The sequence below is a fragment of the Chelonia mydas genome, chromosome 2 (genome assembly GCF_015237465.2).
Source record: "Chelonia mydas isolate rCheMyd1 chromosome 2, rCheMyd1.pri.v2, whole genome shotgun sequence".
In the NCBI taxonomy this organism is placed as follows: Eukaryota; Metazoa; Chordata; order Testudines; family Cheloniidae; genus Chelonia; species Chelonia mydas.
In genome coordinates, this window is record NC_057850.1 from 69,240,404 (window position 1) to 69,255,700 (window position 15,297).

A 15,297-nucleotide genomic window follows, 5' to 3' on the forward strand; every position below is an offset into this window, starting at 1 on the left:
TTCTGTGATGTATCTTTGAGTATAGTAGGGAAAGCCGAGTGTTTTCACATTCAGTAAATAACTGCATGGAATTAGAAATGCCACACAAATCCCTGAATTTTGACCTTCAGTGAAGACTTGGGTGTTCCAATTCACTCCTGTAAAGACGCCAACTTGTATCTTCTATCTATGAAGAAACAGCATAGTAATTTCATGGCTCTGTCTCTCTTCCTATTGACAGCAGCCCAGGCTGGGCACTCTATCCCTCTTAGCTCTCTGGAGCTACAAAATGTACACATGCTCCTTGAGTCTTTGTAATTCTTTAAGTCGCATAGTACTGCCTATCATCTTAACACTATTTAAACTGGTCTCCAACTACCAGTGTTCCAGCAAATGCTGTGCTATTAATAGTATCATTTCTCTTCATCCATTGTATTGGTCAGGCTAGCTGCTCTCTAAGTTTTTGCCTTCCATCATTGGCATCGCTTGCATTGCTTGCAATTACCTTCAATGTCTTTGGTTGATTTCACCAATAAAATCAACCTCTAGCCCAGAGCCAGTGTCCATTCAACTGCCATGTAATCAGTCTCATCATGTGTCCCTAAGAGAGAGACCTCTCCTTTTGTGCACTAGGTGTTACCAATTGCTGCCACCCATCACCATCTTTGAAATATGATTTATGTAATTCTCAAGAGTGTACATTTTCTGTGTGTTGCACTCACACATCTACAACCTAAAACTTTGGTTATAGCTCTCACAGTTACTCTGTTAAGACAGCCAATCAAATTCCATCTGCATCTGTTTCCTAGGTAACCAACAAACAGCCATAGAAGAAGACTGCAAATTCTGGACAGGGGGAGGAAGGAATCCTTAAGTATTTCTGCTTTTTCAGTACTTTTGCACTGTTAAAAATGGAATAAAATAAAAACCTTAAAACTCATTGTAGAAAACCACAATATACGTAATAGATGGCAGTGACTGAGTGCTTTACTGCCACTGGTTCACTTGTGAGAGAGGAGGATCTGTGTAACCTAGCTGAGACAATGATAAGAGGACAGTAGCATTTGACTGTCACTGTATATTCCAGAGTATCGCGTGATACAAATGTATAACAAAGGTTTCCAATTGTTCTGTTGCTGTAAGGTAAAATATTGACTGTAACTTGATTAGGAATTAAACCTGCAGCCTACAACTGAATTAAAGTTAATATTAGAGGATGAGGAGGCTGACCCATCCTTTAACTACCAAGCATTAATTGGGTCTGGCATGGGGTTAAATCGCCTCAGATCCTGGAGCCAAGGAATGAGGGTTGACTCTCTTACCTGAAGCGGCATCACTCTGTTCATAGTTCAGTCTGACACTGGATCCTACCACCCAGTGAGGAGGAATGAGGGAGCAGGTGACGGGGAACTCAGTCAATGAAGAGTTAAGACTCTCTTGCCCCACAAGCTTACAGATTCCACCAGTCCTGTGCTGAGCTTTACCCCAGGAGCTGGCCCCTTGAAGCCTCTTACTTGGGATACCAACTGGAAGTGTGACAGTGTTCTCTTCCTCTTTCTTTTGTTTTTTTAAACAATATACACTCTCTATTCACCCATGGCAGCCTGCAGGAGACTGCGAGGAAACTGGAAAAAGTTAACCAGATATCTACCAGTCTTGCCAAGAAGGAAAAATTCCTTCCAGATCCCAAAAGAGTTAGACTCACAGCAAGATGGAAAATCCTCCACTGACAATCATGCCATCTATGGGGAAGGGCGGGCAGGGCAGTTTCCAGCAGAAAGAATGGCTGCTGTGTGCCCTGGAATGCTTAATAGGGGGAGGGGAGTTCACTGCAGCCATTCAGCTTTCTTGCTGTCTTCAAATTGGCCACTAGGTGGTTAGGGAAAGTGGAGCACTGTTCCACTCTCCGTATCCCCACCATTCACCCATGCACACTCTGGGCAAAAAGAAAGGAAAGGGAAGATCCTAAGCACTTTGAATAAAATTGTCAAAAATGTCTGTGTCCTATAAGCATGAAAACTTTCCTTGAGGCTCTTCTTTTAACACAAGTAATTGTCTTATACTTTAACCTCTTGGCTTGTATTATGATATTTGATACAGGATTGCTTTTAGTAGCTGACTCATTTGATTAAAAATCTGCTCATTATAGACAGTTCTAAAATGATTTATTATTCATAACGTTTAAGTACAGTTAAATTGGGGGAAAGCATGTATTGGCTTTGGGCTCATAACAAAAAAAAAAAATCTTCTCCCATTTTATGAGCCTCAGATTACCAAATAACCTTGACAGCTGAATCAGTGTTCCATGACAACAAGCAGACCATTGATAAATAGCAACAAAACTATTAGATGTTGAATTTATGAGATGAGTAATAGTGAATCTAAATTATAGGTTTACTGTTTGACAAACTACAGCCTGACATAGCTCTGTGTGTGTGTGTGTGTAAAAGAGACACAGACAGAGAGACAAACTTTTTAAGACAATGCTGAAATGGGTACTTCATGAATGCTGATATCTAAGCTTATAGATAGATAGATAGATTAGATTAGATTAGATTAGATAAAGCTATAAACAAACAAATATCTACATAGTAGCCTGAGTCTCAAATTCCTATGGTGCTTGTTATCAAACATCTACATTTAGAGACAAATGGACAATGTGTCTGTCTGTGCATATGTATACGCACATACTATCACAAATTTTAAAAAGCAAATCTGTGAAAGGAGTCACAAACTATAAAATAAATTTACTTTGATAAGGAAATTTGTAGTAAGATCAATAGTCAGCAACTGCAATGAACTGAAAATTAAAATCAAGAGTATGAAACAACTACATGTAGTAAAGTTAGAGTGTTTTGTTTTGGTTTTTTTTGAAGACAATATAAGATTGAGGGTAAGAGGAAGAATAGGTTCTTGGTGAATTACTTGAACTGGCTGTGGAAGTCTGGTTGATTTCACTCAAAATTCAGAAGTAGCAACTTAAAAGGACACTAACAGCAAAGGCAGGAGGATTTTTCTACTGGAATTAAAAATGTTAGTCACTTTCCTGGCCTGTGAAGAATAAGCTGAGCTTCCTAAGAAAGAGTCAATCACTGCAATCTTTGGCACCTATATTCTCAGAGAAAGATGTCAGGAATAAGCCTATATAAATTTGGTTCTGATAAAATATATTTATTTTAAGCAGAGAAGAGGAGTCTCTAGAAACTCTACTGGAGAGCTAATTGAGCCTGGCTGCATTGGTTAGACAAAGGAATATGATGAGGGCAAGCTAGTGCATCACACTGCTTCATAAAGGAAAAGCCCTCTGGCTCTAGAGATGTGCTTACAGCACATTTGAGAAGAGTCAAATCTGTGAGTGTCCTGGGCTAAAATTAGTGGTGGTGTTCTGGATCTACAGTGATGTGACTAGAAAAGGAGTACTTGTGGCACCTTAGAGACTAACCAATTTATTTGAGCATAAGCTTTTGTGAGCTACAGCTCACTTCATCGGATGCATACTGTGGAAAGTACAGAAGATGTTTTTATACACACAAACCATGAAAAAATGGGTGATTATCACTACAAAAGGTTTTCTCTCCCCATCCCACTCTCCTGCTGGTAATAGCTTATGTAAAGTGATCACTCTCCTTACAATGTGTATGATAATCAAGGCGGGCCATTTCCAGCACAAATCCAGGTTTTCTCCCCCCCCCCAATACCCCCCAAAAAACCACTCTCCTGTTGGTAATAGATTATCTAAAGTGATGACTCTCCTTACAATGTGTATGATAATCAAGGTGGGACATTTCCAGCACAAATCCAGGTTTTCTCCCCCCCAACACTCCTCCCCCCCAAAAAACCACTCTCCTGTTGGTAATAGCTTATCTAAAGTGATGACTCTCCTTACAATGTGTATGATAATCAAGGTGGGCCATTTCCAGCACAAATCCAGGGTTTAACAAGAACGTCTGAGGAAGGGGGCGGGGGAGGAAAAAACAAGGGGAAATAGGTTACCTTGCATAATGACTTAGCCACTCCCAGTCTCTATTCAAGCCTAAGTTAATTGTATACAATTTGCAAATGAATTCCAATTCAGCAGTCTCTCGCTGGAGTCTGGATTTGAAGTTTTACTGTTGTAATATCGCAACTTCCATGTCTGTAATCGCATGACCAGAGATTGAAGTGTTCTCCGACTGGTTTATGAATGTTATAATTCTTGACATCTGATTTGTGTCCATTTATTCTTTTACGTAGAGACTATCCAGTTTGACCAATGTACATGGCAGAGGGGCATTGCTGGCACATGATGGCATATATCACATTGGTAGATGTGCAGGTGAATAAGCCTCTGATAGTGTGGCTGATGTTATTAGGCCCTGTGATGGTGTCCCCTGAATAGATATGTGGGCACAGTTGGCAACGGGCTTTGTTGCAAGGATAGGTTCCTGGGTTAGTGGTTCTGTTGTGTAGTATGTGGTTGCTGGTGAGTATTCGCTTCAGGTTGGGGGGCTGTCTGTAGGCAAGGACTGGCCTGTCTCCCAAGATTTGTGAGAGTGTTAGGTCATCCTTCAGGATAGGTTGTAGATCCTTGATAATGCGTTGGAGGGGTTTTAGTTGGGGGCTGAAGGTGATGGCTAGTGGCGTTCTGTTATTTTCTTTGTTAGGCCTGTCCTGTAGTAGGTGACTTCTGGGAACTCTTCTGGCTCTATCAATCTGTTTCTTCACTTCCGCAGGTGGGTATTGTAGTTGTAAGAATGCTTGATAGAGATCTTGTAGGTGTTTGTCTCTGTCTGAGGGGTTGGAGCAAATGCGGTTGTGACTGAGAGCAGAATTTGGCTTCAAAATTTGAATTAAACAGAACTTGAAGTTATCATACATTTCATAGAATCATAGAATCATAGAATATCAGGGTTGGAAGGGACCTCAGGAGGTCATCTAGTCCAACCCCCTGCTCAAAGCAGGACCAATCCCCAACTAAATCATCCCAGCCAGGGCTTTGTCAAGCCTGACCTTAAAAACCTCTAAGGAAGGAGATTCTACCACCTCCCTAGGTAACGCATTCCAGTGTTTCACCACCCTCCTAGTGAAAAAGTTTTTCCTAATATCCAACCTAAACCTCCCCCACTGCAACTTGAGACGATTACTCCTTGTCCTGTCCTCTTCTACCACTGAGAATAGTCTAGAACCATCCTCTTTGGAACCACCTCTCAGGTAGTTGAAAGCAGCTATCAAATCCCCCCTCATTCTTCTTTTCTGCAGACTAAACAATCCCAGTTCCCTCAGCCTCTCCTCATAAGTCATGTGTTCCAGACCCCTAATCATTTTTGTTGCCCTTCGCTGGACTCTCTCCAATTTATCCACATCCTTCTTGTAGTGCGGGGCCCAAAACTGGACACAGTACTCCAGATGAGGCCTCACCAATGTCGAATAGAGGGGAACAATCACGTTCCTCGATCTGCTGGCTATGCTCCTACTTATACATCCCAAAATGCCATTGGCCTTCTTGGCAACAAGGGCACACTGTTGACTCATATCCAGCTTCTCGTCCACTGTCACCCCTAGGTCCTTTTCCGCAGAACTGCTGCCTAGCCATTCGGTCCCTAGTCTGTAGCGGTGCATTGGGTTCTTCCGTCCTAAGTGCAGGACCCTGCACTTATCCTTGTTGAACCTCATCAGATTTCTTTTGGCCCAATCCTCCAATTTGTCTAGGTCCCTCTGTATCCTATCCCTGCCCTCCAGCGTATCTACCACTCCTCCTAGTTTAATATAATCCGCAAATTTGCTGAGAGTGCAATCCACACCATCCTCCAGATCATTTATGAAGATATTGAACAAAACCGGCCCCAGGACCGACCCTTGGGGCACTCCACTTGATACTGGCTGCCAACTAGACATGGAGCCATTGATCACTACCCGTTGAGCCCGACAATCTAGCCAACTTTCTACCCACCTTATAGTGCATTCATCCAGCCCATACTTGCTTCCAAAAGGGGTTCCATGTTGACCATCATACACAGGGGAGTGTGGAGTCATGTAAAGAATGTAAATCAGAGCTGCATCTCCCCTGATGCCAGTTGATTTTAGTTATAATCAGCTGGGATTTTCCTGCGGTTTGTTCCCAGAGTGAAACTCCAGGAGGCAGGGGACCCTGTTTCTGGTACTCTTTCTTGCCTGTGGTCTGCCAGAGTCTTGAGTTTGACTACCTTTTAGGATATTGTTATACACAAATGTATTTCATGACATTTTTGCTGACATAACAGGGATGGGCTTGTAATATGTAACTAGGGAAATACATTGTCCCAATTTGCTTAAATGAATTCAGCAGATTTTAACAATAGCATGACCATCTTTCTTTCCTTCTTTCCCCCACTTTAGCTGTGGACCATTTATTTAAGGCTTTTTGGAAGATACAGTTTAGTCAAACACAAGTTATTGGGCTCATTACAGAAGTAACTGGGTGAAATTTATCACAGAAGGTCAGACTAAATCAGGGGTGGGCAAACTATGGTCCGGGGGCTGCATCTGGCCCTTTAGATGTTTTAATCTGGCCCTCAAGCTCCCGCCAGGAAGTGGAGTCCAGGGCTTGCCCTGCTCCAGCACTTCAGCCGGGGAGCGGGGTTGGGGGCTTGTCCTGCTCCATGCATACCGTGGCTCTGTGTGGCTCCTGGAAGCAGCGGCATGTCCCCCCTCCAGATCCTATGTGTAGGGGCAACCAGGGGGCTCCGCACGCTTCCCCCACCCCAAGTGCCACCCCCGCAGCTCCCATTGGCTAGGAACCACAGGGGCAGAGTGCAGAGCCGCCTGGCTGCACCTCCATATAGGAGCTGGAGAGGGACATGCTGCTGCTTCTGGGAGCTGCTTGAGGTAAGAGCTGCTTGGAGCTTGTACCCCTGACTCCCTCCCATGCCCTAATCCCCTGTCCCAGCCCTGATCCCCCTCCTGCACCCCCAACCCCTCATCCCCACCCCAGAGCCCGCACCCCCAGCTAGAGACCTCACATCCACACACATCCACACCCCAACACCCTGCCCCAGCCTGCAGCCCCTTCCCACACCCTGAATTCCACATTTCTGGCCCCACCCCAGAGCCCATACCCACAGTGGGAGCCCTCACCCCCTCCCGCATCCCAACCCCCAGTTTCATGAGCATTCATGCCCCCCCCCATACAATTTCCATACCCAGATGTGGCCCTCGGGCCAAAAAGTTTGCTCACCCCTGGACTAGATGATGTAATGGGCACTTCTAGCCTTAAAAAGTATTAACTTAGATTGTGTGGGAAACAGCTTTATCAATGGAAATGAGGACAGTATCAGTTCCTAAATTATCAGAATATCCATTAGAGGTAAATTTGGAGTTTGACAAGTGAATGAAAAAGTTTAAAAAAGTAAACTTTGATAGTTTTGGCTTATAAAGCATTGTTATGGTTCTTTCTACTTCTTTTTCATAATTTCAACCTGTTTGCAACACCATGACTATTATGAGTGATACAGTATTGCAGAACTTCAGCAACAATGACTAATAAACTATTCCATGCAGTTTTTTGCAGGGTACTTTATGCACTTCAATCCACACTGCATATTTCTGGTGGGCGTGTCTGTGTCTGTATATGTCTATGTGTGTCAGTGTCTGTGGGGCACCATTTCCAAAAGGGACACTTTTGTGCTGTGATATTTGTGGTATGCACTATTCTTAAAAAGAGAAATACCACAAAATTCAAAATACATTTAACTACTGCAAGCGGTTGACATCCAGGTTTTAATGGCACTCACAGTAAGGTTAGCATTCAGTAGATCAAGAGCATCCACTGTGTTTAAGATGCATGCTGGTAGTATTCTAACAGCTCCTAAAATTGCAGATCTTCATATTTCCATATCCTTCATGTTTATAGTAGTGGATTGCCAAAAAGGTGCTTGGCTAGAAATGGATTTTTTTTTTTAACAAAAAGCTTAAGTTTAGTCACATGCTACCATCCAAAACAATCAGAACTTGAGCCAATTTAGCACACATAAGATATCTTGGAAGGATTAATTTATGCTGTTGCGCCTTGTAATATGTGTAACCAATAGGGAGCTGTTTGCAGACATGGAATTTTGCAAATCTTGGAGCTAAATCAGAGAGCCAAATAAGAAATCCAGTACCCAAGGGCATTGTGTAGATTTATGATGCTCCCTGGGTTCCAGAAACCAATGAGTGGATTACACTGATCCATAAATGCAGTTTTTTCATCTGTGACAGATATAATATGAATGCTATTAGTCATATTACATAGCTGCATTCCCCTGTCTGAGAGAACAATGACCACAATGAAAATTACTTATACAAAAATTGAGAAAAGGGTTGAAGAATATTGTGTTGTGAGGCAGATCTTTTAGTGAAGTGTCACATTTTTACTTCTTAGCTATGATGTGTCACCTAGATCAATGGTGAGCAACCTGCAGCTGGTGGGCCGCGAGACAATGTTTACATTGACTGTCCACAGGCATGGCTGCCCGCAGGTCCCAGTGGCCGCGGTTTACCGTTCCCAGCCAATGGAAGCTGCAGGAAGCTGCGTGGGCTGCAGGTTGCCCACCAATGATCTAGATTGTCATGCCACTCAGATGCTAGCATGGTGGGGGCTATATTGAATACACAGATATGCTAGATAGCTGACAGACATATAAATATTCAGGTCTTGTCACAACTGAAAGATATGTTTAGATTTTCTGCTAACCTTCCACTCCAAAAGCTTGCATACATGTGAAACAGCCACCATAAAATGTTACATTACTCAACCTGTTGTGGAAGGTATAGCATATTTCACACACATTTTTGTATTGCGGACCTATATATAGGGTATCAGTAAAAGTTATGATCAAGTTACAGGACTACATTCTCAACTAGTAAATGGCACAGCATCAATAAAGTTTAAGGATCTGGCCTATGATATGTAGGGGAAATATTTATTTACTTACTTATTTATTTGTAGTATTTTAGAGGAACCAAATATTGCATATATTGTAGTTCCTGCTCATGCACATTAGCTGAGCGGTTCAACCAAAGTTTGTTTTCATATTCCCTTGAGATAATGTTGTCATAATCAGCATTCTATGCACATCATGTTATATCTGTGGGAATATGACTTGGAAACCTATTGAAAATTGCTCAGTTACAATCAGGTATAGGGCAGCCACGAAAACCTCTTAAATAGACAAGATATATGGGCAAAGATAAAGCAGTGAATTGACACATTGTACTGTCCATGACACTGATGCAATCCCATTGGCATTGGTGGAGGTGCAGCAGGGTAATGGAGAGGGGAATATGGTACATCACGTGCTCCAGAAGTATATATCTGATTTCAGCTCTTGTGGACAGATCCCAACATGTACAGATCTATACAAATTAATAGCAAGAATGTAGTGTAAACTCCCCTAAACGAAAAGGCCTGGATTCACATAAGGAGTGAGGGTGTTGTGACACTAAATGTCCTAGCACCTAGCTTTCAGGAGCCTTAAAAGTTACAGGAGCACTGTGTGATTCACAAAGCCTGAGTTAGGTACCTAGGCCCCTCCACACACATACACACATATACACACACAGAAGGGACACCCAAGTCTGATCTGCAGAGAGGCACCTATCTCCATTTCCAATCCACTACCTTTGGAGTTAAGCACCTGTGCTGTTTTCACTACAACAATGAGGAGGAGGAACCTCCCCCCCGCTTCTACCTTTTAGCCCAGTGGTTAGTGTTAGAGTGCAGGTCAGGGAGCAAGGGGTTGGGATTCTGGAGCTCCCACATCCTGGGTGCGTACTGTAACGACCAGGCTATTGAGTTGCTCTCATGCTTGTGCTGTCTCTCTTGGTTGTTGTCTCTCTCTGGCTCAAATAACTTTTTAATTATTTCTCCACAGTGAAACAGCTTCAACAGACGGAACTATGGCTATGTCTAGACTATGAGAGAGGGGTGTGATTCCCCTGCATACGCATGCTTGCACTAGCTCTGACTGAACTAGCATGAGTATACATCACCGTGTAGCTGCAGTAGCAGCTGCGGAGGTACGGCTTAGCCATGCCCAGTACGCACCCACCCATTTCAGGCCGGTTTGTACTCGGCGCGACTAAGCCATGCCTCCTTTGCCTCTTCCAGTGCTATCGTGGCTACACTGCTATTTATCCTTGTGCTGGCTCGATGGGAGCTAGTACAAGTACGTGTACATGAGCAGCACAATCACACACCTCCTCGCTTGTAGACATAGCCTGAGGGCACCTCCTAGCAGAATATCTCATAGCCTAGTGGTTGGCACTCACCTGAGAGATGTTAGAGCCTAGTTCAAATCCCTTTTCTCCTTCTGGCAGAGGGGGCACTTTAACTGGAGGCCTTCCACATCCTAGGTCAATATACAAACCATTGGGCTAAAGTTATGAGGTGGAAGCAGCTGCTGTGTGAATTTGCCTGAGGGGGACAATCCAGTAAACACGCTCCAAGGGAACCTACTGGATCAGGTCCCACACCTGGCATAGGTGGCCAAACACCTACCTTCTCTTGGCTGGTGAATTGCTCTGAGGCTTAGGTGGGAGATAGGTAAGGTATTTGTAAGGTAACTCCCTTCCCTTCATGTGCCAATATATATTTATGCCTGTATCTGTAATTTTCACTCCATGCATCTGAAGAAGTGGGGTTTTTACCCACAAAAGCTTATGCCCAAATAAATCTTTTAGTCTTTAAGGTGCCACTGGACTCCTCGTTGTTTTTGTGGATACAGAATAACATGGCTACCCCTCTGATACTTGGTGTCTGGATGGAGGCTCAGGGAAGAAATATAGGCCCCTGGGGATCTTATACTGCAAAAGGGAGTTTAGGTGCCTACAAGGTTCAGTAAGAGCATTATGAATTGCAGTAGAGCTTAAAACTGGGATTTAGGTGCCTAAGTCTGGAGTTTAGGCACCTAAGTACCTTTGTGAATCTAGGCCACAGTGACCAGAAAAATCAGACATTGATATTGTTTAGTTCATCTCCCAAATCTCAAAAATAAATAAATAAATTGCTCTTAAATATGTAAGTCTTCACACTGAAAAAATGCATTCATCTTAAAATGGACTTTCACCCACCCATCAAAGACAAACAAACAAACAAACAAAACCCCCATGAGCAGCAGCACAAAAGAATCAAGCACATATCCAGACCTATATAAGTAGAAGGGTCATAAAGTTACAGTATGCTGCAATGTAACTGGTGGTATACTTTTCACATTTGCGGATACAGACTAACACGGCTGCTACTCTGAAACTTTTCACATTAGCTGTTTCTCAGGATTAGCAAACCAATATAAATCTTTTCTCATCCCTTTCTGGGTATATTTCATCTAGTGCAGGACAGAGCTTAGATTAACATATGTTTACTTGGGATTAAGGATTTTTTATAACCAGACTTTGATAGCAGTGAAAGAGAAACGGTGTGAAGGATTTGTCTGTGCCCTGCTCTCTAGATTCCAAGAGCTAAAACTAAACATCCTCTAAACACAGCTGGCTGGAAGTGCAAGTGTATTAGCATTTTACCAGCCTTGTTTTTTCTACTTGAAATTAAAATATAGGACAGTGCTGTTTGTTCAATAATGTCCAATTTGTTTTCATTATTGCCGTTTTTAAATCAATGCAGTGCCTACAAATGCTCCATGGCTAAGAAGAGAAAAGCTGAAGAACAGATTTCAGGAGTTCCAGTCAATAAAAGGAAGTCCCTGTTAATGAAACCCCGTCACTACAGTCCCAGTGTGGAATGCAAAGAAGAAAATGAGGACAGAACAGAGTTGCAGGAGGACATCAGTGTCCTTGAAACAAATGACACGCCTGCAACAGGTAGCAATGAAGAATGGCTCCAAATTAATGTAAACTCACTGCCCTCAAAGAAAAGAGATCTGTCAAACTGAATGCTCTCAGAAAGAATGTAGAATGATTTGGGCTCAGAGTAGATTTGAGATAATACATGGTAATCTAGATATAAATATGGTAATTCAAAAACAAGGACCTTGTACAACATCTCCTTCTATGGTCCTTAATGCTGTGTAGGTCACAGAGACCTGCCATCACTGCAGGTGAGATAAGGAATGGTGTCTGCTTCTTAATATGGGCTGTCAAAGAATGAGGTTAAACATGTAGTGAAAAACTTACTTAGAAAAACACATTTGTAAAGAGAGGATTTTCACTTTAATATATTCAGCATGAGGGTGGGGGCAATCACCTGCTTAACAAAATGTTGACTTTAACATTTAGCAAAGCAATTTTATTAATGGGACTATTAATTGTGTTCTATTTAACCTGATTATTAGAATCTGCACTTTATTTATAATACCCAACCCAAACATGCTCAATAATTTATAGAAAGTTCTATTATGTGGGTGCTGCAAAATGTCACTGCTGGGGGGAGAGAATAAGATATATTTATAATACACATATATATTTAAATAAATAAATATAAATTATGTATGTATGTTTTCTGCCTTCAACATTCAACTATATATTGAAAATTAATGGAACACTTTTCAAAATAAAGTGGCACTTATTTTTTTCTTTGAGGAGCCTTGCACAAGTTGTCAGCCCAACACTGCAGAAAGTGGTCTCAGATTTCAGTGGAATCAATACTGCATTTGTTAAAAATAAAATAGTTGTCAATAGGTTATAAAGGTCAATATCTAGGGGAAATGGGCAGATAATCTGAAATCAGAAATCATACATAGTATGAAAAAGTAATGGTACCTCTAATTAAGATGAAGCTGTTCTCAAGCCCCAGAGTTCGGATCCAGATTCTGATGCAGTTTCCCAAATTTATACCCACGTCTTCTTAGAATAGAATAATCTTCTTTTTTGAAAACCAAAACCCTTTACATTTCTGGTATGTATAGCTGTTATAAAACTTGAATGTATACCGATATGTCTATAATGAAAGCCAACTTTATTATCCAGGTAAGAGAACTATGTGTGAAATTCTGGCCTTAATGAAGTCAATGCAAGTTTTTCTATTGACTTCAGTGGGGCCAGGATTTTATTTTTGATATCGGGGGCTCTTTTGGAATGCAGCTGTGTGGGTACATCTTGCAAGTTCCTGTGGAGGGCTAGAGCGGGGATTACTTTTAAAATATGTCTTAAACTAGTAGGGAATTGTGCACTGACTGTCCCATTCTGATGCAATCACTGAGCCAAATTTACTATGGACCCAAGCAAGCACAACTCTGCTGATTTCAGTAGCTGTTCTGACCTCCTAGGAGTATTTCCATCTCATAATACCAGCAGTCTCACAAGAAGCTTTAACTGACTTTTTCTGTGCTGATTCAGATTGTACCCTGTACCTCCATAACTTCAGTGTTTTATTCCTCATTAATGTGCACACATTCTCCTGTGTCTATCTTCTGTACAACTACAGTAAAATTCTGAGAGCAAGACAGTATGATGGGTATAGAGTTAGAGTGCTTTAAAATCACTTTTTGGTATCTTGTTGCCAACTCCCGTGATTTTATTGTGAATCTCATGATATTTGGTTTTTGTCCGAAAGCCCCAACTCCTGGAGTGATGCAATTTCAAGAAATCTCAGCATTAATTTATTTGTAAAAGTAAGTTTCAAGCCGTTGTGGTTACAGAGAAAAACTTCAACATGTGAACCACAAAGGCTAAAAAACCAGAAGGCAATTAAAAAAACCCAAACCCACATTTTTAAAATCTCATAATTTTTAAACCAATCTCATGCTTTTGGGGGGCCTGAGTCATGATTTTTTAATCTTGTTGTTGGTAATATGACTAGTATAATCTTTTACCCAGTAAATTAAAGAAAGGCATGTTAGTATCACCAAGCATACTTGTTCATAAAAAAAATTAGAGCAATTTGTATCTAAATGGCCTGGTGATGGGAGTACGTGTAATTCCAAGCAGAGCAGAGAGACTAGCCATTAAATCATAGACGCTTACTTGTCAGAGGTTCATTACAGAACCACAAGAAATCACAATCATCATTACTAATTGCCATGTTTTGAAAATATAGCAAACTTTTTCATTCAGATTACTTCAAAGTCTATAGTGAGAGATGAGCTGGTTGAGAAGTTGCACTGTGCTTTGCAGACATTTTAAAAAAAATACCCCAAACACACAACTATCTGCACATAGTGCATGAGGCCACCTCTCCCCATATGAGTCCAATTTTCTGAAGAAGAATAAGAATTAATAAATATTTTCTTTTAACATATAACAAACAGTTGAACCAAACAATTATGTAAACTGGAAATGACCCAAAATGCTAACAGTTTGGCAGCAGCAAAGTGAAATGCATTGTGGTGCACATGTGCATTTTTTTCCCTCTTTTCCCCTCCACAATAATCTGCACTTAATAGGAATATTTTAAACTATGTAGCTAAGCAACAGAGGTAATTGTTGCTTTCTAGAGCTTTTGTTAGGCACTCTAACACAGCCCAAATATGCATAATTAGGTATAATGTCTATAAATCATTATTGTACACATGTGGGTAGTTAAGTGGATTGAGAGAATAGTGCAATGAATTGGACATATTCACTGAAAATGCTTTTTATTTGTTTTCTGTCGTTTATAATACTTTAAAATTATCATAACCCTTTACACTTTCTCTTAATAGCTCGCTGTGTTATTGAGAGAAACTTCATTTGCATTTTAGACTATGTTTAATTTATTATTTAAACCTGGAGTTCCTCTGATTCAGGAGAGGATGGGTCCATCTTATCAAATACAATATGCTTATTTATCCATCCTCCTTTCTAGGAAGTAAAATGTTAAATTTTTCAGTTTATGTTGAATAGATCCCAACAAAAGAATGCACCCTATAATCAGCATTATTGAAGGGGCTAGTGTTGTGACTAAATTCTTCCCTTCGTCCAAAAATGCTTTTAGTTACTATGGCAATATTTACTTGATCCTGGCAAACCAGTGTTGATTTTAGAGAGATAATTACCAGAAAGAAAGATGATGGAGATGAATTTTTGAGTGTCCTTGTTAGAGCAAATGTTTTTATAAAAAATTAAATGAGATACAAAAGGCATATTGTCTTCCAACATTGACACCCTTACCTACACGCAGCCTTTACTACCTGCTGGCTGCTGCTTTTCGTCCAAAGAAAGTTGTTTAACACAGGATGTATTTCAATGGTGTCTTTAGCAGTCCTTTAAGAGTCTATTCAACCATTTCTGTTTGCCTGTGCATGACCTGATGTATCATTTAATGTGGCAACTGTAATGGTGACCAAGAGCTTGCCCTTTGTAAACTATAGAGTCTTTTCAGTCAAGGTCTTTCATGCAATCTGAAGTGATTTGAAAAGTAATTGGGGACCCATTTTGAGAAATATTGGGGCA

The 15,297-nt window shown here is 41.1% G+C and overlaps 1 protein-coding gene across 1 annotated transcript in view; it reads left to right on the plus strand.

The window, feature by feature from the left end:
* The window catches only part of ST18 (ST18 C2H2C-type zinc finger transcription factor), a 210,571-nt gene that overhangs the window by 134,708 nt on the left and 60,566 nt on the right, over positions 1–15,297 (plus strand). The window contains exon 5 of the mRNA XM_043539630.1: positions 11,594–11,790. Within this exon, the coding sequence (XP_043395565.1) occupies positions 11,594–11,790 (197 nt within the window). The remainder of the gene's footprint in view (positions 1–11,593; positions 11,791–15,297) is intronic.